The sequence below is a fragment of the Nanorana parkeri genome, unplaced genomic scaffold (genome assembly GCF_000935625.1).
Source record: "Nanorana parkeri isolate BGI_ZX_2015 unplaced genomic scaffold, ASM93562v1 scaffold836, whole genome shotgun sequence".
Taxonomy (NCBI): Eukaryota; Metazoa; Chordata; class Amphibia; order Anura; family Dicroglossidae; genus Nanorana; species Nanorana parkeri.
Window position 1 is genome coordinate 720,421 of NW_017307104.1, and position 26,167 is coordinate 746,587.

The 26,167-nt window shown below is 45.1% G+C and overlaps 1 protein-coding gene across 1 annotated transcript in view; it reads left to right on the forward strand.

Annotated features, from left to right (window-relative positions):
- Window positions 1-26,167, forward strand: part of LOC108794328 (tight junction protein ZO-3-like) — a 45,191-nt gene that overhangs the window by 14,040 nt on the left and 4,984 nt on the right. Inside the window, exons 2-7 of the mRNA XM_018565351.1 lie at window positions 6,803-6,927; window positions 7,035-7,137; window positions 8,746-9,337; window positions 9,582-9,685; window positions 13,445-13,613; window positions 25,874-25,985. Of these exons, the coding sequence (XP_018420853.1) occupies window positions 6,803-6,927; window positions 7,035-7,137; window positions 8,746-9,337; window positions 9,582-9,685; window positions 13,445-13,613; window positions 25,874-25,985 (1,205 nt within the window). The remainder of the gene's footprint in view (window positions 1-6,802; window positions 6,928-7,034; window positions 7,138-8,745; window positions 9,338-9,581; window positions 9,686-13,444; window positions 13,614-25,873; window positions 25,986-26,167) is intronic.

Sequence of the window (26,167 nt, forward strand, 5' to 3'; positions counted from 1 at the left end):
CCCCTCCCCGCAGAGTGCCAGTATAATACCCAGCATTACATATTGTACAGAGTAACAAAAGTGAACATATTCAAAAATGATTTATACAGAGTACCCCAATCCATCACATACATTAACCCTGATGCCTTCACAGGTGAGAGTGCAGCCCGTTCAACCCGCTGTGTCTGCAGATTCTACCCAGCGTCCCCACACTTTTGTAAACTTATTAGGGCATTCTCTGCTCTGATATGTAGCCTTATAAATACTTAGGTAGGAGTTTACTAGGCCCTTCCAGTCTGAGATAGTGGGGTGCGCATTCTGTCTCCACCTCAGTGTTACTACCTTCCTGGCGCAGTACAACAAAACCCCCAGGAAAATCTGTCCTGCGGTTGTGGGAGCTAGGTGTTCAGTTAGCCCCAAAATACACGTTTTCACATCAGTAATGAAGGGCACTTCAACAAATTGTGACATGAAATTTGTATCCGCAAGCCAGAATGGTCTGATTCGTGGGCAGGCCCACAAAATGTGGATAAGATCTGCCGTCGAATCAGAGCATCTCCAACATGCAGAGCTGCTGCCCCCGTAGATGCGGGCAAGTCTTGCCGGAGTGTAGTACACCCGATGTAGAATTTTAAATTGTATGAGCTTGTCTCGGGCAGACACTAGGTGGCTAAAAGGATAGTCCCATACATCCTCCCAATCCTCATCCGTGAGCACCGGAGCGTCCACTAACCAGGAACCCTTGCAGTGTAATGTATGTACCAATGATGTCTGGAAGAGATGCCTATAAACCTCCGACAGTGGTTTAGTGAGGGCCTCCCTTCTCAACAAAATCTCCAATCTGGACATCTGGTTTGTGCATGTCAACCCACCAAATTGGCGCCGAAACGCATGACGCAGCTGTAGGTAGCGGAACAGATATGCTTTAGGGACATGATATTTCTCCTGCATTTGATCAAAGGTGAGAAGTGAATTATTTAGGGTCAAGTCCCTAGTGTTCTAATTCCCTTTCCAGGCCAGACCTGAATATCGGGTATGTTTAAGAAATGAGACAGGAGCGGGTTTTTCCATAAAGGAGTGTGTGGGGACCACCCCTGGTGGGTCAGACCCAACTGCCTACGAATGGAGGACCGTGCCATAATTGTAGCTCTCATAGACACCGTGAGCTCATATGGGGCCCTGAGACCCCTCAACGGTATTCCACCCAGGGCCGCATAGGATCCCGGCGAGGCTGCCTCCACCACCACTGCTGCGTCCCCAGAATCGCTTGTGAGCCACTTATGCAGGACCACCATTTGACCAGCTAGATAGTATTTCTTAATCTGGGACCGCCAATTCCCCTCTACAGCATGGCTCTTGTAAGATGGACAATTTAATCCTGGAAACTTTTGAGTTCCATAGGAAGGAGCTAAGGAGGGTGTTAATTTTCTGAAAAAAGGGTTGTGGTACCCAGACCGGCGAGTTCCTGAGATAGTACAGAAAAACAGGCAATATTTTCATTTTGATCAGGTTAACCCTGCCCACCAGGGAGAGGGGAAGATGTCTCCAAGATTCCAACCGTAGCTTAAGTTGGGAAAGCAGCGGGAGAAGATTCAGGGAGAAGCAATCCTTGACCGATTTTTGTTAGCTGAACACCCAGATAAGTGATGGTGTCCACCCACTGCAGAGGGAGAGAGGCATCTGCTCGTGATTGGGTCTAGGGGAAGCACATGGGACTTAGACCAATTTACCCTTAGCCCTGAAAATCTGGCAAAGGTGTCCAAGATCCTCAGTGCGGCCCTGAGTGATGGGCCTGCATCCGCCAGGAAAAGAATAAGGTCATCTGCATAGAGCGCCAGTCTTTCCTCTATACCCCCTATTTTAAGGCCGCAGATCTCCCGTGAGGAGCGGAGAGCAATCGCCAAGGGCTCCATCACCAGTGCAAACAAGCTTGGAGACAGAGGGCATCCCTGGCGAGTGCCCCGCTCAATCACAAAAGCCTCAGACAGGAGAGATCCAATCTTAAGAACTGCCCTAGGGGCGCTGTAGAGGATACTGATCCACCTCCGAAACTCTGGGCCAAAGCCCATTAATCTCAGTACTTCCCACATGTACCCCCAATCCACAGAGTCGAAAGTCTTGGCCACATCTAGTGAGGCCAAAGCCCTAGAGCCCACATGGTCATGAGTTAGCTGAATATTGGTGAACAGTCTGCGCAAATTGGTATCCGTAGACTTGCCTGGTATAAACCCCGTTTGGTCAATATTTACCAGAGACCCCAGAACTCTAGAAAGGCGTGTCGCCAGGACCTTGGTTAGAATTTTTAGATCCATATTGAGCAAAGCAATGGGTCTGTACGAGGAGCATAGGAGAGGGTCCTTCCCCCGGCGTCGGCAGCAACACCACATGGGCGTCTTTGAAGGAGTCGGGCAGAACCCCCATCTCCAGACAATCAATATATAGGTCCCTGAGCCTTGGTCCAACAGAATCCACATATTTTTTTATACCACTCAGCCGGAAAGCCATCGGGCCCAGGGGACTTGCCGTTAGGGAATGAGGCTATTGCCAACTGTACCCCTGCAGGGTAATAGGTCTTTCCAGGAATGTTTGGTCTGCATCAGCTAACTGAGGGATAGCAAGCCCACCCAACAGGTCCTGCAAGGCACCCAGGTCATACTCAGGAATGTGCGAATAAAGCTCTTTATAGTATGCATGAAACTCCTGCAGAACCAGAGGGGGGGTCTGTCAACCTCACCCCTGTGGCAGTGAGTATTGCAGGAATGTTAGTTTGTGACCTCTGTTCCGCTACCAACATTGCCAAGAGTTTACCGTTCTTGTCTCCTTTCTCGAACAGATTTTCCTTTGACAGCCGCCAGGAGCACTGCGTCAGTCCCACATGGTGCAAGTTGATGGAACGCCGCGCCTGCTTAAGGGCAGCCACCGTGGACTCACCAGGGGAGTCGGCGTAAGCCGCCGCACAATTAGCCTCCTTGTCTTGGAGCAATGTAAGGGTGGCACCTTGCTCCCTGCGAGCTGCCTTAATGCTAGAGATATACTCCCCCCTAGTTGTAGCTTTAAAAGCATCCCACACCATTGGTGCCGACGCAGTTCCCTCATTTTCATGCCAATAGGTCAGCATTGCCGGAGACACCCTCGCTGCCACTCCCTCCTCCCCCAACCACTCAGGCGATAGTCTCCAGCCCCCTGACTTCCTGCCCCTGGGCACTGAAAAAGTGATAGACAGTGGGACATGGTCCGACAGGCCACCAGGTAAGTAGGTAGCCCCCGACACCATTCCCAACATGGTCTGGTTGCCAAACGCCATGTCTATCCGGGCCGAGGAGCCATGAACATAGGATAAATGAGAATAAGCCCTGGTGCCAGGGTGCTTCCACCTCCACACCTCCTCCACCATGGCCGTTTTGGCCCAGGATAGTAATTCAGTGCCCGTAGGCCTAGCCGGGTTAGAGGAGTCCAGAGCGGAGTTAAGGATATTGTTAAAATCCCCGGAGATGAGAACCGGCAGCGGAAGGTAGGGAGCAAGTTTCTCCAGGATCGTATATAAAACCTGTACATTGAACGGTGGGGACAGATAAACACTGACCACCGCCATCCGTGTAGCTTGGATATCAAGTACCACAATAGCGAACCTTCCACCTGGGTCTGTGACAGTATGCAAAACAGTGCAAGGAAGGGATTTATTAATGAGCACTAAGCCCCCCCGGGAATACGTGGAATAAGTGGTATGCACCATCTTCTGTATCCAGGGGCGTCTCAGGGCCAATACCTTATTACCATCTAAATGAGTCTCCTGTAGCATGATAATATGCGCGGTAAGTTGCTTCAAATAGTTACGCACCATGGATCTCTTAAATTTGTTATTGAGACCCCGTACATTCCAGGATAATACTTTAATGTCATCCAAACCCATAATACCTGTCAATACAAGCGGGTAGGCACCAGGTGTAAGCGAGGTGCAGGGCGACACACAACCCCCCAGGATCCCACAACAACCATAGAACACCTCTTCCCTGGGAAACACAATAACCAAAACAACAACATTGTCCCGAGAAGTTTCAGACCAAAAACCCCCCAAAAAAACAGTCAGTGATACTCCACCTACACTAAGGGGAGTACCCTAGGGTCATGAACGAGAGCTCAGCAGCTGCTAAAAGTAAGCCAAAAAGCAAAAGAAAAAAAAATTCAAAAAATCGTAGGTGTCCAGGAGTTGAGGGAGCGTGCTGCCGCCGCCACCCAGTAGGAAAATCCCTTGTTAAGGATCAGAGAAGACACCTCGAGGTCCAGTGTGTTGTACTTAATATAGGAGGGACCAGGCGTACCCCCTCCCCTAAGCCTTGCAGTCTTCGAAGCTGATATCCAGCCCCAGTCGGGCAATGCAGCCTCCGTCCAGTATGAGTGGAGAAAATAATAAAGAAGGAAAAGGCATAACCGGAGCCAAACAAGGTTAAACTTGAGACCCGAAGGCCAACAGGAGGCACATTCCACACGGATTTTCAAGGAGCTTTAGGCCTCTGGTAGTCAGCCTCTGTCCACCCCACAGTAGGCTCAACTGCCAGGCAAATAGTGGGGGAGCGGAAAATAGCATGCTGATCCGGTATCCAGATGGTCTTTTCACATAATAAATCCAGAAGGGTTAGGCAGGAGAGGACGCACCAGGCATCAGCAGCCAGGAATTGCTTACCCCAGCGCGTCCAACCACTCAGCCGCGGATCCAGGTGAGTCAAACATGTGGACCGTGCCCGCATGGGGAACCCGAAGTCTACTCGGGTACAGCATGTTGTACTGGATGCCCTTTTCCCTGAGACGGCGTCTCACCTCCACAAAGGTCTTCCTCCGCTTCTGAATCTCCGCCGAGAAGTCAGAAAACAGGCGGACCGAAGCATTTTCGTGCTGGAGGTCTGGGTAGGTCCTAGCGGCCGCCAACACCTTGTCCCGGTAGTTGAGAAGGCTGTACGCTGCAGGTCTTGTATAGCAGTAGTATGGTCCTGGACTGAGTCTTCCACCCCAGAGACCTGTGTCTCGGCCTGAGACAACCGGCCCCTAATTTTGTCCAGATCATGCCTGATCAATGTACATTCCACTGCCAAGTGGTCAATCTTGGCCGTGAGAGCGCTTTTGCAGCCCTCAATGGCATCCAGCATGGATTTTGTCTCAGCCCTTTCCTTACCTGCTGTCGATGGGGAGACAGGCTGATCTGGAGGGGCCAGAGCCATTCCTGCAGCTGCACCCTCCATACACAGGATCCAGTGTGTGCACTCACAGGCAGTGGAGGAGGAGGGCAAGATGGCGGCGACGGGACACAAGGCCGCACGAAGGGATCGTCTCCAACCTTGTTTCGGAGTATTGCCACGCTTACCGGACCTAGAGGACATATCCCCCCGCACCGGGCATCCACCGGAGATCAGGTATGTAAGTCAGGAGCCGGATCGCCAGGATTTACACAGGATACAGCTCAGTATAGCGGCGGAGCTCCCTCAGACACGTCCGCTCTGCCTCACATCCCGGCCACGCCCCCCTTGGTTATATTAACCTTTGATGTGATACCTGAAGATGTGTAGCTCTAGGTCTATGTGTATCAAAGACTGGTTTTCAAACACATCAATTTCCAAAACACCTACTCCACTGAAATTAGCCCCCAAAGCACCTGGGCTCTTCACTAATCTAGGTTAGTGATCATAAACATATATATTATGTTTATGAACACCAGTTGATTCCCTTGGCGCGTTTCATCGAAAAAAACTTCAAAAAGTAAGTCTTTTTCGATGAAACGCGTCAAGAGAATCTGTTTTTGGAACAGAAATAACAGATCTATGAAACACTTAATATATGAAGTGTCCACTTTTTGTGTGTTTTTTCCCCATTTGCCTTGTTTTGGTAGAGTACTATTATCACTGCATTGTTTAATATTTGGAAATGATTTTCACCTTAGGATGACTTCATGTGTTACTAATCAAGAAGGTTTTTCACTTCGGTTCAATTAATGGTCACAACTCCCTATCAAAGGGTAATATATATGTTTATGATCACTAACTATAAAGAAAGCAATAAAAGATACAAACTAGCAATACGGACGGCTAAAATAGAGTGCGAAATACATATTGCCATAGATAGTAAAAAAATAAATAAACATTTTTACCAATATATATATAAACAGTAAAAAGGTAAGAAAGGAGCAGATAGGCTCAATTAAGGACAAAAGAGGGAATTTAGTCATAAATGACAAGGAGAGGGCCGAAGTACTAAACTCTTTCTTCTCCTCAGTATACATACTGAAGAGCCCAGGTGCTTTGGGGGCTAATTTCAGTGGTGTAGGTGTTTTGAAAGTTGATGTTTGAAAACCAGTCTCTAGATACACATAGACCTAGCGCTACACATCTTCACGTATCACAAAAACATGCATGTGTCATACACTCTAGGGGGGAGTATGTTTGGGGGAGTCAATGATGGAGAAAGATCTGGGTGTTCTGGTAGATCATAGACTGAATAATAGCATGCAATGTCAAGCTGCAGTTTCTAAAGCAAGCAAAATACTTTCTTGTATTAAAATGGGTATAGACTCCAGAGAGAGACAAATAACATTTTCTCAAGATGATGTCATGGTACAGCACATTACAAAGGGTATGTCTGATATTTTAACATGCTGCAGACTGTGCTGGACCCATGCATGCTTACTGTAGGTTCTCTAGTATGCTAGTACATTTTGCTATCTTATGTTTCCCAGATGTTTACAAAGATTGATTTGAATGACACAACATTCTGAACAGGGTACTTGGTACAGACCAACTTTACATTCTCTTCTTCCATGTATTAAAATGACCTGCAGGACCCTCGAAGAGGCTTTGGTATTGCTATCGCTGGAGGCAGAGACCGCCCAAGTAGCAAAGATGGTGATCAGTCAATCATTGTTTCAGACATTGTTCCTGGGGGACCTGCTGATAATAGATTACAGTAAGCAAAAAAGTTTGACTATTCTCCCCATAATTTCATTGTGGTTATTGATTATCTTTTTAAAGTAAATTTGTTTTATTTTTGCTCATATATTATTGATTCTTCAGGACAAGGGATCACATTGTAATGGTGAATGGGGTTTCAATGGAGAATGTGACCTCATCATTTGCAATTCACACTCTGAAGTCATGTTTGAAAACTGCCAATGTGGTAAGCAATTATTTTTGCATGTGTCAAAAGATATTCTGACTTGAAAACTCAGTTTTTAAAAAATGATATTCTGTTTTTAGCCTGTAATAAAATGTTCACAATTATTAACTGTTTGGTGGGCCTTTAATTCAAACACTTTTTCAAGGAGAGCTATGGGATGACAAATAAACCCATCCCAATAGTTAGAGCCGATGTGTGACTGCAGCGGTCACACGTCGGCTCTATAGATCGAGAACTGAACAATCACATACCTCTGATCACTGAGTTCACAATCTTCTCTCTGCAGAAAGTAGTGTCTGTCTGATTCCCCTCTGCGTTCCTCCAGTGCTGACTGGACGAACAGATAGGAAGATGATAGGCACAGATGTCAATCAGGTAGCAGGGTGAATACCAACACTATTGTTGCGATCCTTCCCAGCTGCAGTGCTGTTCTGCTCTGTGCTGTCAGCATATAGAGGGCAATAGCCCACTATATGTTGAGTTTTGGGTCACAGGAGGACATTGGTAAATGCCTTCCTGTGACCATAAAGAGAACTATGGCCAAAAAAAGGTTAAAATCAGACCATTATGTATAAAGGTAAAGTATATTATAGTATATGTTTAGTATGGGCTTATTGTGTTATTGTTGCAGAGTTTAGGCAGCTCCCAGTGGCTCAGTGCAGTTGTCTCCCTTGGAACAATTGAGATATCAATCACACATGGAATGAGTCGGCTGATCTCTACAATCTATCTTCAAAAGCAACTGTGCACTTCAAAGGTTTCAGCTTACCCCAAGTTTCTGAACTTCTCTGCAATATAAGTTACCCTGTATGTTAGTGTCCGAGAGGATCTGGAAATAGTTCAGTAGATATCAGTCATGGTGCTTTTGGATTGTCTACTTTTAAGGCAGGGATAATTATTTACTGGAGAAGTTGTTTAGTTACTAATGTCATTCCTGGTCTAAGGATTTGTCCCAAAGCAAAATGTCAGCATCTTATTTCCCTTCACCATAGTTTTCCTATCTCACCTGGTCTCCAATCCTGATTGTGGCTTCATTACTTGGTCATTGATCTAGGGCAAGTATAGTTGATAGATCAATTTTTTTCTAGCTACTCAGTGGGTAGTATAGCCAAGATAAGGATGACAGCCAGAAAGCCTGGCCCTTTAACCCCTTCGTGACGGGAGACGTACACTGTACGTCCAGCCACAAAGGGACCAAATGACTCGTCACGTACACTCTACGTGACGAGTTATTTGCAAGTCAGCTCCTATCTTTCTGTCTTCACAGTTTCACATTAAAGAGAAACTGTCACCTTGCAGGGTCAAGGGATTCCCCTTGCAGAGATGCTGTCACTTGACAATGTCTTGCTTGAAATACAAAGTCCCGTGGAGGCAATGTGCATCCTTCTATATGCATTTCTGTGCTGATTTTTGAGTATGACTGGAAAGTACCCCAATGTTTGAGAATGGATCATTTTCTTGTTTTAGCAAAATGCAAATCAAATTTACATGTAGTGGGGTTTTTGAGAGATTTTTGAGATTTATAACTTGGTACAAATAAAAGCAATGAAATAATTAAGAATAATTTTGTTAAAGTAAACCATTCTAACCTTCACATTCCTACCATAGACTGTGAAACGTCCTCGAAAAATCCAACTTCCTGGGAGCAACTCTGTACCCCCCGTTTCCACAGGCCTTTCTCACGGCTCTAGGGCATCACACACATCAGAGCTTATGTATTCAAACTCTCTTGACAAAGAAGGAAGAGAAGAAGCAGATTCTTCTGTAGCCTGGAGAGAGAGATATGGAAGTTTCAGCAGGGAGCCACATGAGGATACAGCAAGAGGCTATGAAGGGGATTCTTCCAGTGGACGTAGCTCAGGGGGATCTACTCATCGTTCCTCTTACCACTCAAGACAGCACAGGTTGAAAGGTGTTGGAAGTGGAGCAGGAAATTATTCAAGGAAGAGGGCTGGCAACAAGAAGAAACAAAGCTCTGACAGGGAGTCCGTTGGCTCAAACAGATGGAGAGAAACTGGTAGTGGCAGGGGGTACTCTGGAAGTGATGCTGGAGACTATTCAAGAACAGACTTGGGAAGTGATATTGTGGAACAGCCCTATAGTGGGCTTGAACTTGTGTCTGGTTTCAAGCGACTGCCTGTTCAGGATGTACCCTCTAAACCTGTTAAGACCATATTAGTGAAACAGACAGAATCCCAAGGTATGTTGCACTTCACTGACACAGGATTTCTTATACACTCTGTATATTTTTCTATGCTGCACTGGGTCTGTCTTTAGCGTATTTAGCTTTTATGTAACACAGCTAAAGAAAGACCCTTACTTGGTCTTTCTTTAGCTGTGTTACATAAAACTGTAACTACCCCAAAATCAAAACTTTGTGCAGTTGACTGTTTTTGCCTCTTTGCCTCAATGTATTGTTTACTCTTCTGTTATGTATTTTGCAGAATATGGTTTGAAGCTTGGTAGTCAAATCTTCATTAAACATATCACAGACACAGGGCTGGCTGCTCAGGAAAAATCACTACAGGAGGGAGATCTCATTCTTAAGGTATTCAAAAACGATCTAGGAAGATCTCATTCTGAAGGTATTTTCTTACTCACCACTACTTGGTGATCATTTCTGTCATAGTTTGACCAGATAAAGACCTAACTAGCTCACACCCCGATAGTCAGTACAATCCTGTTGCAAAAAAATCTGTCATTAGAGAAAAAGGTAGATTGCCACTGCTTACCTTCTTCTGAAAACGCTATTTGTCTGGCTGCCATGTTGATCTTCAATTTAATCATCAGTCACTGACTCAGACAGTATTTAGGCAGAATTTGGCCCACGAACTGGTACCATGTGGCCCGCAGCCAGTTGAAAACGCACTGTGTACCTGACTTTGGGGAGCAGCTGCACGGTCTGCATCTGGGTTGCTGGCCAAAAGGAAGGATTAGTAAGGTCTGCCAAAGGTGCAGACCGTACTAATCCCCACTGGACCACCAGGGAATGTGCCCCCTCCCTGCACAAAATGTAAGCAGGTGAGGGGGCTCTTTTATTTTAAGAAGGTGTGTGTGTGTGAATTTGTTGGTCCTCTATGATTAAAATTCAAACCTGTGGAACTGGTACCGTATAAAGTTATTTTGTTTTGATGAATTAAATTTTGTTCAGTGGCCCCAAAGTGAATTGAGGTTGAAACCCCTGATCCACATGATTATGGCATCGATAAGTCGACATCTCATTTGAGGTAAAGGTCAGTAAATGTTGACCTTGGAAAGTGTCAGAACACTGATGGCTCTGTTCTTCTTGAAAGAGAAACAGACAAAGGCATTGGCAGGTGTATTGTTATTAATAAAGTACAAGAATTAAATATACAAATCCTGAGCCACTAATAGTGCAAGTCACTTCCTTATTTGCAATAATATTAATTGACAATTGTTGCACTACAAAAATGCCTAAATAGAACAATCAACACAAAAAACAAATATAGTAAGTGATCTTATGCAACACAAAAACAAAAAAAGTAAATATTCTTATACAATGCAACTCCACTGTTACCCCAATTTAAGTGAAAAATATGTGATGCTGTCTATTCCACACAATTAAGTCCGTTTGTAGTGCTTCCAAGTGAACAACTTTACTCAGTTTATAAACATGTGTCTTCATTCTAAACTAAATCACCACGTGTCAAAGAAAGACAACTCCGAACTTAGATATTGAATATCTTTCCCACAACCTGAATACTGCAGTTTCACAAGGAATGATCTCCCCTTCCTTCTTGATTTATTAATAGCTCATAAGTAGCTCCCTGTTAATCATGGGTATGTCACCCATCCTCCGTTATAAAATATGTACTGCTTATCCAATCCTGGCATGTATAGGAGAGAAGATATACTCTGTAGTGCATAGTGACTGGCTTAAAATACTCAATTTATTAAAATACTACTCACATTTGCAGTAATTTGCTGGCCAACACATATTAAAACCATCAACAGTGGATTGAGCTTCACACTCCCAATACACGTTCACTCCTCTGCTCCGTCTCGCGTCACAAGACCCTGCCCGACGTACGTTGCATCACTCTGGACTTCTTCAGGGCCTAGGAGTCAGTGACACGACCCAATCATTTAAATCACTCCCGCACGCTATGAACAACTCCATAAACAATTGTGCGCATTTAATCATCCATTTAAAAGTGCATAAATTACATACAAACAGAATAACTTCTGAAGTTTTAAACAAACATACAAAACTAAAATATAAAAGTCCTAAGTTATAGTCCTCATCAAATGAATCTTAATCTGGTTAAACTATTACCATTCCATGGATATAGTGTATTAACTCTTAAATCACCAAAAGTACATCTTTTATATATTCCAATTATAGCAATAAGAACACAACCTAGAGTCGCCTACCACAAAAATGGGTTAGAATGTCCTAAAATCCAACATAATAAAAGATTAAAAAAATGAAGCAGCTCTGCGTGAATACTGATACTGACCTCTAAATCTACCTACAGTAAATACTACATTACTACATCAAACCCCCATATTAGAGATAAGTAATATTTAATCCCAGAAATAGAAACTCTTTCTTTATAAATAAAACAACCTGATAAAATGTCCCATATTATAATATCCAAATTTAACCATTCCTTATCCATAATCTCCAAATAAAACCTTATCCCTCTGTTCAGTTGTCATTAATGAAACAATTGAGATCAAAATCCACATTCAATCCTCCTGGTGTCAGGCTTTTCATTTTGTAAATCCACCACCCTTCCTTCAGGTGCCCACACACCTTGCGATGTACGGTCGCACGACTTTTGTTTTAGGAACATGTTTGAGAATCGTACGGCTGGTTTGTGGCATGCTCGTAAGATAATTGCCGCACGGGCCGGTGTGCGCAAGCACACACTGCCCGTTCAGCATTGCGGTCATCGGAAGCCCGCCCCTCAGCGGGGCGGGCTTGCGATGATCGCAAGTACGATCTGCCTGTCAAAGATGGGCAGATCGTACGTTTTTTTAATTACCTTACAACCATCGCAAGACAAAAGTTGCAAGGTGTGTGCCCAGCCTTATGAACATGAGACATAAGTGTAATCCCTCGCGCTACCATATAGGCATCTCCAGATGTATGGCAAGCTTTAGCTAGTTCTCTCCTCCTATTACCTTCTCTCCAGGTGTATTGTTATCATTGACAGGCAATATTGTTAGTGCTACACTTCAACATTACTTAAACTGCATGCACTTAACATGGAAAAAAACCTATCTGACAATAGGTCCAATTATATATCACTTGTATATGGGCTCTGTTCTCTGGACCTGATACAGGAAACAGTAGCAGAATTCCTAATAACAATAAAACAGGACGTTTCGTCATCCATTTTTATATGTAATATGGTAAAGAGTACCGTTGATAATTTCACTTATCTGTTTTATTAAGAGGGTCATGCATTGTTCCCCAATACTAAAACCAGTTAGCTGATATGCTCATCAAAATAAAGTTAAATTGAACATGGATTAATCATAAAATGTAATTCTGGACATTTACCAGCACTTTAGGTGCGGCTATACAGCTTTACATATGAGGCTTTGTGTTATATTGGGGATTGTTTTAGTTTGATGTAGCTGTGTATGGAAGTTGTTGTAAGCACTTTATTACTCCCTGTTTCCTGTCACTCAGCCAGTAGAAAAAAAAAATTAAAGGAGAACTATGGGGTGAGTAAACTAAACTCATCCCCATAGTTAGAGCAGAAGTGTGACACTGAAACGGTCACACGTCAGCTATATTAATTGGGAAGTGAGCGAAAACATACCGTCGCTTGCTCACTGATCATCTCCCTGCAGAGAGTGGTGACTGTCAGTGACCCCTCCCCGCATGGATTGCCCCCTTCCCCTCTCTGATTTCTCCAGCGCTGACTGGAGGGACAGATGGGTATAGCTGAGTGGAGGGGCAGGTATAGATGGGTCTGCCTCTAGATAGGTAGAGCGCGCTGTAAACAGCCAGCAGGGTGGCTCTCAAGCGGTGCTGTCAGCATATAGTGGGCAATAGCCCTCTGTATACTTAGTTTGGGTCACGGGAGGACGTTAGTATATGTCCTCCTGTGACCCTAAGGAGAACTATGGGATAAAAAGGTTACACTATAGTTCTCTTTTAAGACTTCCAGCAAATAAAGTTAGGAGGGGTTAAGTAAGTGAATGGAAGATATGTAAAGTACACACACACACACACAAAACACACACACACCTATTAGATGGTATAGCAAGAGGAATGGTGGGCTGCAGTCACTTTAAGGTTTGGTAAATTCTAAATTCTCTTTTATAGATCAATGGAGTTGCAAGTGAAAATATGTCATTGGCTGACACTCGCCGGCTTATTGAGAAGTCAAAAGGAAAACTTACACTCACTGTTTTGAGGGATAATCGCCAATTTCTGGTTAATATTCCTCAAGTAAATGACAGCGATAGCGAGGACAGGAACTCTGTTCAGGATGGTAAGTGATCATTAGATTCGATCTTCCATATACTGTGAATAACATGAAATTAATGCATGACCGTGGCTGTTCTGGCTGACCTTAAGCATAAAATTCAGTGTTTGATTTTGTCATATAAAACAGCCTTCCGATGTGCCCTGATTTGCTTTCTGGCTTCCTCAGGGGTGCCTCAAATTTTGTGGTAGTGGGACTGTGATAGAGAAGGGGCAATGAAGACTGATGTTAAGGGGGGACCCTGTCGTGAAAAGGGGGCTACTGATAAATCAGGAGTTAAATCTTAAAAATGCATTCAAGTTCCCTAAATATTAACAAAAATGCATCTTATTTATCACTCAAATGTAGATTTTCAAATCATCACGGAATTCACACCGTCCTTCCTTCTGGAATTGTAAAGTAGCCACCACCTCAAGCTCACTCCTGTGATAGACTACAATCACAATACAAATTAGTAAACTAAATGTGAGATTGTAGTCGATCACAGGAGTAAGCTTGGAGGGGTGGCTACTTTTCAACACACACAGGGAACGTGGGAAACGAAAGTAGACAACCTCCAGAAGGGTGGACAGTGTCGGCACAAATTCAGCCGAGTAATACACAAATAATCTACATTTTTGTTAAAGGAGAACTATGGGGTCAGTGTTTTTCCCCATAGTTCTCCTTAGGGTAACGGGAGGACACAAACTAGCGTCCTCCCGTTACCCTAAGCTCAGTATACCGCGAGCTACAGCTCGCGGTATACTGAGACGCCGGAGCGGATCCCAACATCGCTGTCAAGATCCGCCCAGCTGCGTGAGTGACAGCTGATCTAAAAGCAGCTGTGTTAATGGGCGAGTACAGTAAGTTTTTTTTCTATACAGGGAATATATTGTTTTGATTGAGTTGGCTGACAAATCACAGATTATTATTTTTTTTTTATTATCATTCCAGTCAGCGCTGGCAGATCGGAGCGGGGAGAGGGGAATCCAGCCCCTCCCCCTGTCACGGCAGAGAGCCGTGACTAAATCGAGAGGTGAGCGAACCTGGTATGTGTTCGCTCACCTCTCGATCTACTGAGCCGACCTGTGACAGTCTCATTGTCGCAGGTCGGCTAGAACTATGAGGTGAGTGGAAATCACTCATCTCATAGTTCTCCTTTAATGGTTAGGGTACTTTGAATGCATTTTTAAAATGAAACTCCTGAGTTTAATGTCACTTTAAGGGTCACTTTAAATGCAGTAAAATGAGGCATGGATTAATAAATCTTGAATTCAGGAGCCAGCAGGATTTTTTAGGAGCCAACTACATTGACAACAACTAGAGAAAACCTCAAAAGTTAGGCTCTAGCTGTTAATTTTAGGGAGCATAGGCGACCTGTCTCCCGAGAGTTTGTCTAGCCCTAAAATAAGCTTTGTAATGGAAATGGAACACTTTTATTTAAACATTCAATTAGCATGTTGATACAGGGGGAGGGAAAATATAAGCAGATTTAACTTCAGCTTTAACAATATAATTGTATATGACAATAAAACACTTAAATACATGGCACTGCAGATCCCACTGCAGCCTAAAGATGGTAGTGTTGATCTTCAAGCTGGTTTATTTTGTCAGTGAAGTGTACACCCTGCATGTCTACTATGTCCTCTATCACTTGAGTACACTCCAATTACTTTATAATTGCCAGTGGGAACCCAAGCTGTTGGTAACGAGATTGAGAGCTAGCAGCCATGCAAAGTGTTGGTTGCTGGCTCTCAAAGGAGTGAGGGGGATACCTCTTAACGCCTCATGCTGGGAAATCTGGGTAGGAGGTATAACAAGTCACTAGGTGAACAAGTGAACAGGAAAGTGTATGCGGTCTTGAACTTTTGGCAATTTTTGAGAGTCTGTGTAATTTAAATATTTATAGTATTTTCACACACAAGCTGTCGGCTCAAAATAAAGTGACTTCAGATGACACATTACTTGTGCTGCCAGATCACTGAATTTGGTTACAGAACATAGGTTGAGAAACTGAGCTTAATGGGTTTTTTTGCTGGATTTTTTAAATCATAAGCTATACACAGATTGCACTCCAAAAGTAGTGGTGTCAATTCACACAGATTTATTGTGAGTCACCGCTTTCTCCCACTCACCCAATTTTCCTATTCATTCACCTGGCCTGTACTTTCTTCCTTTCTGTCTTCTGATCTCTTCTCCCATACATGTCTGTTGGTTCCTAATGTCTATCTTTTGCAGGGGAATCAATTGAAGTGCAGTGGGAGGAGGCCAGCTGACAGCGTGTAGGTGTTTACTTGGCAGCTCTGCTAAAGAACAACGAGAGAATTGAGTGTTAAAGTTTGCTGATTGTAAAGAGCTCATAGAGCTGCTGGGTAATGCTGTTGGGGTCTTGTAGCAGCCAGCATATATTGCATCCAGGGGAAAGAGTAGTAAAGCTCCAATTTGCCACTTTTTCTCTTTTGTGTTTTTTTTCTTTTTGCTAACATGGCTGCAGTATTCTTTTGGTGATTATTGCAGGACCCTGACCCTGAGTTGCTTTCTGCAAATTCACTCTATGTAATAACAAATCTCTTTGTGGAACAATACTGCTCGCCAAGCAGAACCATTTTGAAATCTAACTTTAGAGAACAGTCAATTGTGCAGGCACAATTTTTTTTTTTTTTTTTTTTGCAAGTAATGTATATGTACCCAATGGGCTCCAATGCAGAATCTTGTTTGTTGAACAATACATACAAATTACTCAACATCACTAGCCAACACGTCAGCACGTATACAATACGTATGTATGTTAAATCCATCTATGAGTGGGAGAGGGAAAGGCAGCTAGCGAAGATTTCACTGTTCTTAAAGTATATTTTTACCAATATATTAGTGAGGGGGAAGAAAGGGAAAGTAAAGTAGCAGGAAGTTGGTTTAGTGTGTTGTTAGGTTCCCTTTTAACAGCAGTGAGGGCATTAGATTAGAGGGTAAATCGAGGCGAGGGTCGTAAGGGTACAGGGCCACAGATGGGAGAGAAGTTGGAACCGCAGAGGTAAGAAGTGGGTACTTAGGATGTGTATTGTGGGTAGAGAGAGAATAAAGAGAGGCTAGAAAGTGTAAATGGTTAGTCTAGAAAAGTGGAAATTGGGGAAAAAAATGGGAGTTGAAAAGAAACACCTCAGTCAGAATCCGGCAAAAAGCCTTTGTCTTTTTTAAATGCATTTGCCTAATATCTTCTACTTTATTGAGCTAAGGTGGGATGAAATGGGAAAGTTTTTCCCTCCCAGCATGCTGAGGTGCATGCCATTGCTGCGTTTAAGCGGTGCCTCAAAACTGATTTATGATAACTTCTATCAGGAATCGAATTATGAAGATGGAAAAAGTATCTGAGTGGAGATGGTAATCGTTAAATTGTTGGAATATCTCTGACTTTGCTCCAGTAATCCAGTTTAGGGCACCTCCAGCAATGGTCTAAAGCAATGGGCTGAATCTATGGATTTTGGATGGGGTCCTGTACCATTACATTCGATCTTTTAGTTAGATTAATGCATTTTGGAGCAGATAGAAGATTTTAGAAAGAAAGATAAATCCTTTGAGCCTGTGCCAGAGAAAATTTAATTGCCAGGCTTGTTCCCAATGGGCTAAGAAGGGATGGGAAGTAGTCTGGTCTTGGCATGCCTACCAGAGACTAAATAAGAGATAATGAATGTCAAAGAGAACCAGTCTCAGAACACAGTTTCAAAGCCTATCTGCAATCTGTTAAAACGCAGAGACGGGACAACGTGGAGATATGATGGAGTAGCTGCAGAGCGTTCCAGAATTGCAGGCGAAAGGGTCAATCTGGAGACATCATGTTGAATATTGACAGCCAGTCATAGTTCTTGCAAAAATGTGAAGCCTGGTACCTTCCAACCGGAGGATTGTAAAAGGGTGATCCAAATAGCCTAGGAGGGAATAGGTATTTCCCAGTATTGAGAATAGAGGGGAAGAGAAAGGCCAAAGGTCAAATTTCTGAAGAGCTTTCCGACAGGAGACCAATGTCAGGCTGATAACCGGGTGGGATTTGAGAGGGCTGGGGATAGGGAGAAAGCACCACAGCAATCCCTTTAGTGGAAGCGCTGAATTGGATTGTTCCAACTTCACCCACAGTTTGCTTTGCCCGTGTATGCACCAGCCTGGCCATATGACATGGAAAATATTTTGTCAGGTTACCTTGGCGTTTAATCCGGGGGTTTTGTATGCACCTCTCGCATTCTTCCCTCTACCCCGCCTTCTAACAGTAACCCAGCTAACTTTATAGCCTTAGAAACATGCATTAAATTGAAGATGTGCTGCACATAAATTATTTAATAGGTAGACTTATTTAAATCCCTGCATCCCATCATATTTAGGAAAAGTTTTTCTAGATTTGGTGCTTTTGATCACATACATAGCACCATGTAGTGGCTAAAGTGGACATATACACCAATCACCCATAACATTATGACTACTAAGAGGTGAAGTGAATAACATTTAATATCTTGTTATAATGGTACCTTCAAGTACAATTAGGCAGCAAGTGAATATTTAGTATTTATTTTGAAATTGATGTGTTGGATGCTGAACAAATAGGCAAGCGTGAGGATTTGAGCAACTTTGACAAGGGCCAAATTGTGATGGCTAGACAAGTGGGTCAGAGCAATTCCAAAACTGCATCTCTTGTGGGATGTTCCAGGTCTGCAGTGGTCAAGACCTACCATGTTCCAGGTCTGCAGTGGTCAAGACCTACCAGAAGTGGTGCAAGGAAGGAAAACTGGTGAACCGGTGACAGGGTCATGGGGTAGCCAAGACTCATTGATGCACGTGGGTTAGCAGAGGTTGACCCATGTAGTCAAAACCAAAAGAACAGCTACTGTAACTCATATTGCTTAAAAAGTTAGTGCTGGTTCCGATAGAAAGGTGTCTGAACACACAGTGCTTTGCAGTTTGCTGCATATAGGGCTGCGTAGCCACAGGCCGGTCAGGGTGCCCATGCTGACCCGTGTCCACTGCCTACAATGGGCAAATGAGCATCGGAATTTGGCCATTGTGCAAGGTAACAAGGTGGCCTGGTCTGATGAATCACATCAGGACAGCCAATGAGATAAGGCTCCCCTGCCTGCAACAGGAAACACATCAACCACATTTAAATAAATAGACCCCTCCTTCCATCCCAATTCAGTTTTTTTGTGTTTCCTCCGGCTACACAGGTCACATCGTAATGTTTGTTATTTTCAGGGCTCGTTTTCAATTTGCCTCAGGGCAGAGCCTAACCCTGATATGCGTTGGGACCTACTCCAGGATCTCCTGCTGCAGCGCATACAGGGATCCCTTATCGGACCCCCATCCGGGACTAGGCCAAGGTTCCCCTCCGTCATTCAGGGAGGGCAACCATCCTCCTCTACGTGAGTGGCTCCAGATGGTGACCCCCCCGATGTGCAGTAGTGGCAAGGGTGTTACCCTGAGCGGTGTACAGGACCCCCTCTTGTGTTTGCATTGTATGGGGCATGCTCCAGCAATGGGTGCAGTGTGGTAGACACTTACCAGTTGGGAGCACTGTGAGTCGCTGTTCCAGAGGGCCATGACTGGTAAACCGCATGGTGGCTTGCGCGGGAGGGTGACGGCGTCTCCAGGGTTGTGCTCATCATCAGCTGGGAGCGCCGTTGCGCCGCCTGAACGCGGAGCTAGGCTCGTCATCGAGTGCGGCGCGGTACGGTGACGCGCTTCCGGTGCGCCATTTCCGGGTTCCGGAACACATGTTCTCTTGCTGACTGGGACCACATACGGTCAGTGGGGACGTCAGGAGCGGGCCAAAAGCGTGGCTGGCAGTGAGCTGCAATATGCCCACGGAGAACGGACCAGGTGTTGCCCCCCCAGATCTGGGAGAGCATGGCACTGGCGCTAAGCTAGGCGAGTTTTATTTGTAATTCTCCTCTATCTTTACTCAGCTTGTTTTGGGGGCCTGTGGTACAGGACAAGCTGGGTTGTGATGTTTCTCAAACATTGTTTGCATGTTGGGTAGAGCACTGGTTGACGGCATCCTTCTTGTCTTACGCAGGTCAAGGCCTCGGAGGATAAGCCCCTTGCTGAAGCTAGTGGCTCTCGCCCAAAAGGGAAGAAGTGTGCCTCTTGCAACGCCAAAATGTCACCTTCATGGTCCAAACCCTTATGCAAAGGCTGTTTAGAGAAGGTGGTGGCCAAAGGATCGGCTGGGATGTTCAAGGGTCTGATAGATTCTATGAGAGATGAAATGGTTACCACTTTTCAATCTTTCCGGTCTGTGTTACAGAACCCAGTGGGATCACTGGTAGATACCAGTTTACCCGGTACATCGGGGGAAGGTAGTTCGATGGGCTATGCAGAAAGCTGCATGAGCAAGCAAGCGCCCAGTGAATCCTCGGGCTCTCAGGTAGAGTCAGGATCAGGATGAGTCGGAGGGGGAATTACATAGCATCAGAAAATTCCTTTTTCCCTCATTTGAAACAGGTGAGCTGTTGAAAGCCATATGGGATACTTTGGGTATTAAAGAAGAATCCGCTGAGCTGTCAGTTCATGATAAACTTTACAAAGGGCTTCAAACAAAGAAAGGGCGTACTTTCCCGGTCCACAAATCACTCTCAAACTTGATCCAAGAGGAGTGGAAGCACCCAGAGAAAATGTTTTACTCGGCGGGTCACAAGCGCAAGTTTCCATTTGCGGAAGAGGATTCGGGCCTTTGGGACAAATGCCTGAAAATAGATGCCTCCTTAGCAAAGGTCTCTAAAAAGACTGATTTATCATTTGAAGATATGGGAGCGTTGAAGGACCCGATGGACAGGAAGGCGGAGGCTTTGCTCAGAAAGGGATGGGAATCGGCAAGTGCTGGCTTCAAACCTGGATTGGCCATTACTTGTGTGGCTAGGACATTAGGGGTGTGGCTGAATCAGCTACAAGTACACCTGGAGTACTGATCGTGATCAGTTGCTGGGTTCCCTCCCCGTGCTGAGCAAGGCAGCCGCATACATTGCGGACGCTGAGGCGGTTAGGTACTCAGCTTGAACTACTGCATTGATCAACTCCTCCAGGAGAGCTTTGTGGCTCAAAACTTGGTCAGGAGATGCATCCTCCAAGGCAAAGTTATGCGAGCTCCCTTTCAAAGGTGACTTGCTGTTTGGCCAGGAGTTGGGAGGCGGTGTTGGATAGATCCGCAGACAAGAAGAAGGGTTTCCCGCTGCCGACCAAGCAGCAGGGGAAAATGTTTTTTCGTGGCCAAAGGGGTCAAAATTTCTGTAAAGACAAGAGGGGATTTTGGGGAAGAAACAAGACCAATCCAAAGGGTGGGCTTTTAAAAATGGGAAGTCTAAGAGTAATTTCCTCTTTAACCCCCCGCAGCAGCCCAACAAATCCCAATGACCGATTTGCTCAGGGCGGGAGGAAGACTGGGGGAGTTCTTCCCGCTCTGGAGGCAACTCACCAGCAACAAATACATTTTGAAACTGGTTCAGATCGGTTACAAAGTAGAGCTGACGGAACCGCCCCCGTCAAGGCTTCTGATTACTTCCCTGTCAAAGGACCGGAAGAAAGCAGAGGCAATGACAGCGGCTTTGCAAGATCTGCTGGACCAGGGGATTATAGTGCGGGTACCCGTGTTGGAGGAGAAGCGAGGATTTTACTCCCACATCTTTTCCAGGATGAAGCCCTCAGGAAAGTGCAGACTGATACTCAATCTGCAGCCTCTGAACAAGGTGGTACTGTACAAAAGATTCCGCATGGAATCGATCTTTTCAATACGAGAGCTGCTGCCCCCAGGTTCCTTTCTAGCGACTATAGATCTGAGAGACGCTTATTTTCATATTGCAGTAAGAGAGTCATCACAATACCTACTAAGATTTGCAGTCCAGGGGCCTGCGGGGGTCCTGCATTTTCAATACAGGGCCTTGCCGTTCGGCCTTTCCTTTTCAATACAGGGCCCTGCCGTTCGACCTTTCCTTTTCGCCTCGAATCTTTACCAAAGTGTTGGCAGAGACGCTTGTCCCCCTGAGATCTCAGGGGGTCGGGGTCATCCCTTATTTGGACGACCTCTTGTTTTTCGCCCCATCAGAAATTGTTCTCCAGCAAAAGCTGGAGTTAGCGATCCAACACTTGGAGAGTCTGGGTTGGTTAGTGAACAGGGAAAAGTCACAACTGGTCCCCGCACAGACGGTAAAATTTTTGGGTTATTGGATCAATACCCAGGAAATGACCATTACATTACCAGGGGAAAAAGTGTCTATGCTGGTAGAGGAAACGCTGAGGCTGAAGCTGCAGTGCGAAGTATCAGTCAGGTCAGTGATGAGAGTGGTGGGGCTTATGACGTCCGCCATCCCAGCAGTTACCTGGGCGCAATTCCATTCAAGAACCTTACAGAATTGGCTATTGAGGGCCTGGGGAAGTCGACAAGAAGACCTAGACAAACTGGTCCACATAACGGAGGAGACCAAGGAATCCCTCCTGTGGTGGATGGACTGTCGAAACCTCTCAGTGGGAAGGCTGTGGTGCCAGCCTGCGCCGTTAATAGTGATGACGGATGCCATTGCCTGGAGCACATTTGGCAGGATACCTGGGAGCACACAGGCAGAGTCAAGTCGTCAAACTGGAGAGAGCTAAAGGCGATAGGGCTAGCTCTCTGCCAGTTTCGAGATGTCTTAGCAGGCCACCATGTAGCGGTGGCCTCGGACAATGCCGCGGCGGTAGCTTATATAAACAAGCAGGGGGGCACGCGCTCGCATGGGCTAATGGCATTGGCGACGGAAATTCTGTCATGGGCAGAACAAAACCTCCTATCCCTGACGGCAACACATATTAAAGGCAGCCTGAACGAGCTGGCAGACTCACTCAGCCGAACGGAGCTATACAGATCCGAATGGGCTCTGAACGCGAGAACGTTTGCCTGGATCACCAGCTTGTGGGGCTGCAGGAGGTGGACCTCTTCGCAGCCGCCAACAACAGGCAGGTGGAACAATTTTTTTCCCTCTCCAGGAACGACTGGGCTCTGGGGGTAGACGCTTTGGCGCACCCTTGGAGGTTCCATTTAGGTTACGCATTTCCTCCACTACAGTTGATTCCGAATGTACTTCGGAAACTCAGAGGAGAAAGCATGACGTTAATTTTAATAGCGCCATATTGGCAAAAGAGGCCGTGGTTCACAACACTCCTGGAGCTTTGTGTGGAGGGGCCGCTGCTTCTTCCGCCGACGGCAGACTTGCTGGGCACGGTGAAGCACCCGCAAGTACAGGCTTTAAATTTAGCTGTGTGGCTTCTGAGAGGGAGGTGCTGATGAATAAGGGGTTATCCGCAAAGGTCGTTTCCACATTGTTGCACAGTAGAAAACCGGTCACAGCTGCAATTTACCTGAAAGTGTGGAGAGTCTTTTCAAGCTGGTACAACAGCCAAGGTAGACCGACAGCCGACACGGTGCCGTTGGTGTTAGATTTTCTGCAGGGCGGTCTGCAGAAAGGACTTTCCTGTAGTACACTGAAAGTGCAAGTGACGGCTCTGTCTAATTTTGTGGATATTAGACTGGCAGAGGAACCTCTCATCAAGAGGTTTCTGCGAGCTGTAGTCAGAATGAAACCCCCAAAGAGTAAGGTGGTGCCAAATTGGGATCTCTCGGTGGTATTGCAAGGGTTTCTCAAACAGCCTTTCGAACCCCTGGGGGAGTGCTCAATCCAGAACCTGACGGTGAAGACAGCCCTCTTGGTAGCATTAGTTTCTGCTCGGAGAGTGAGCGAGATTCAAGCCTTCTCCATGGCTGATCCGTACTGCACCATCATGGCAGATAAAATTGTTCTACGGCCAGACCCGGCTTTTTTGCCGAATGTGGTGTCCACCTTCCACAGGACTCAGGAAGTGGTCATCCCTTCGTTTGCAACTAACCCTACCTCTGCTGGAGAAAAGGAATGGCGGGGAATTGACGTACGCAGGTGCGTCCTAGAGTACCTTAGGGTCACGAAACCGTTGAGACAGTCGACTCGTCTCTTCGTAGTATTTGGGGGTCCCACTAGAGGGAACAGGGCCACTAAAAGCACAATTGCTAGGTGGATTAAAATGGCCATAACTGAGAATTGCAAAGCACAGGGCTTGACGTTACCAGGGCCGCTCAAGGCACACTCGACTAGAGCATGGGCCACTTCATGGGCAGAGCGAGCAGGGGCTACTCCAGACCAGATCTGCAGAGCAGCCACTTGGTCCAGTTTCCAGACCTTCGTCAGGCATTACAGACTGGACCTTATGACCCAACAAGACCAGGCATTTGGCAGGAAGGTCCTGCAAGCTGTGGTCCCACCCAAGGAGGTAAGATTTGTCCTCACTGATCCTCTCATTGGCTGTCCTGGAAGATGACTGGGGAAAACATGAGTTGATTACCTGATAACTCTGTTTCCAGGAATCTTCCAGGACAGCAGATTCCCGCCCTTGGTTGGTATCCAGGGGACATCCGTGATTGGATGATAGAGGGGATACTTTGAAATGTTTGGTAGCCTTCGGTCCTAGAGGGTACTGAATTGGGATGGAAGGAGGGGTCTATTTATTTAAATGTGGTTGATGTGTTTCCTGTTGCAGGCAGGCGCAGCCTTATCTCATTGACTGTCCTGGAAGATTCCTGGAAACAGAGTTATCAGGTAATCAACTCATGTTTTCTTTTACATCGTGTGGATGTCGGGTGCATGTGTGACATTTATCTGGGGAAGAAATTGCACCAGGATGCACTATGGGAAGGTGGAGAGCCGGTGGAGGCAGTGTTATGCTTTGGACTATGTTTTGCTGGGACACCTTGGGTCCTGCAATTCATTTGGATGTTACTTTGACAGGTACCACCTACCTAAATATTATTGCTGACCAAGTACACCCCTTCATGGAAGCGGTATCCCCTGATGGTAGTGGTCTCTTTCAATAGGATAATGAGCTTTGCCACACTGCAAAAATGGTTCAAGAATGGTTTGAGGAGCACAACAATGAGTTTGATGTGTTGATTTGGACCCCAGATCTCAATCCAATTGAGAATTTGTGGAATGTCCTGGAAAAACAAGTCTGATCCATGGAGGCACCACCTCGCAACTTACAGGACTTCTGCTACTGATAGCTTGGTGCCCAATACCACAGCATACCTTCAAAGGTCTAGTGGAGTCCACACCTTGACACGTCAGGGCTGTTTTGAGTGGGTAATTCCATTTTCTTAAATTACTTGGAAAAGTCAACTGTACAACCGCCCAGATCACTTGTATAAAACGAGCAGCGGCTCCCCTGCTCTACATTTAGCCCTGCTTGCCCGCAGCAGGGCTAAATGTAGAAAAAACCCCCCACCTGTCCAGTGCATGGAACTTCATGTCCTGGGCGTCGGGCGATAGAAATTGTGCACTCCATTTGGTCTGCTATGAATGAATCGAGTAACTACAATCTAGCAATAATAATATTGCAATGTTGTAATTCTTATTGACAATGCACACAATGTTTTGCGTTCTGTGACCGTTTATACAGGGAACCAAGAGCTGCTTGTGTGAAACAAAAAAAGTGCAAGATGACAATTGAGATTTGCCCATAAATACGTTAAGAGCTGGGGGAGAGGGAGCAGTGTGTACTACACATGTCTTAAAGTATTTAGCTGAAGTTTTTCAGGGTGTGGAATGCCTGAATTCCAAAACTGGTTAACTTTTTTTCCCCCCTACAGTTTTTGTTTACTGCTATTTATTATGTTTTTTACTTTGATTATAGTACTGTAGAACTGCTTTGACCTGAGGAAGAAGGTAGATCAGATGACCATTTTAATGATATTTGTTCATGCAAATGGAAAAAGTTTATGTACAGTTGCAAATAAAGACAGGTGTCTGGATTATCTTGCTAAATCTGAAATGTTTTTACTTATTCCAAATCATGGCATACATATTGTCGAGATCGTAGTCAGATCCTGGATGTGTTCCACACCAAATGGTGCTTAGTCATCAGGCAGCCTGAGAAGTAATCACTGTTTGGTGCATACAGGATTTGACTGCAATCTCGCCATTATGTATGCCATGATTTGGAATAAATTAAAAGACCTCAGGTTCTGACCTCAGAAGCACACTTGTAAAGAAACACCAAATTATAAATAAACATAGCCATTTATGTTTAAGGCTATTCAAATTAAACTTGAAAAATGTGTAATTTAAATTATTCAGTTGATGAGTGCTACAATACTAACATTCTGTTTTGTATATATTATTTTCACTGTGTCAGGCATCACACCAGCATTTTATTTTAATATTTCACAAAGTTGATTTAATTCTCTTTCCTTGCAGATATTTCTGAGTTAAGTTCGGATCATTCACCACCTCCTTCTCAGCCTCCTCCTCCTCCGCCTGCTGGACAAATTTCCTGGCAGAATTCCTTAAATAGCTTGGAAAGCCCAGTGTAAGTATTAATGCAACATGAAGCATGCATTGAATTTTGACATTGTTCTTAAAGGACACAGTTCTGCAACTAAAGACCTATGATATAAACTTCTACCTGCAGGAGAAATATACACTCTCTAGTTTACTCTCTGGTTTAAAAGTGGAATGGTCTTCGAACTTTCAATCATTTTTATTTGTGCT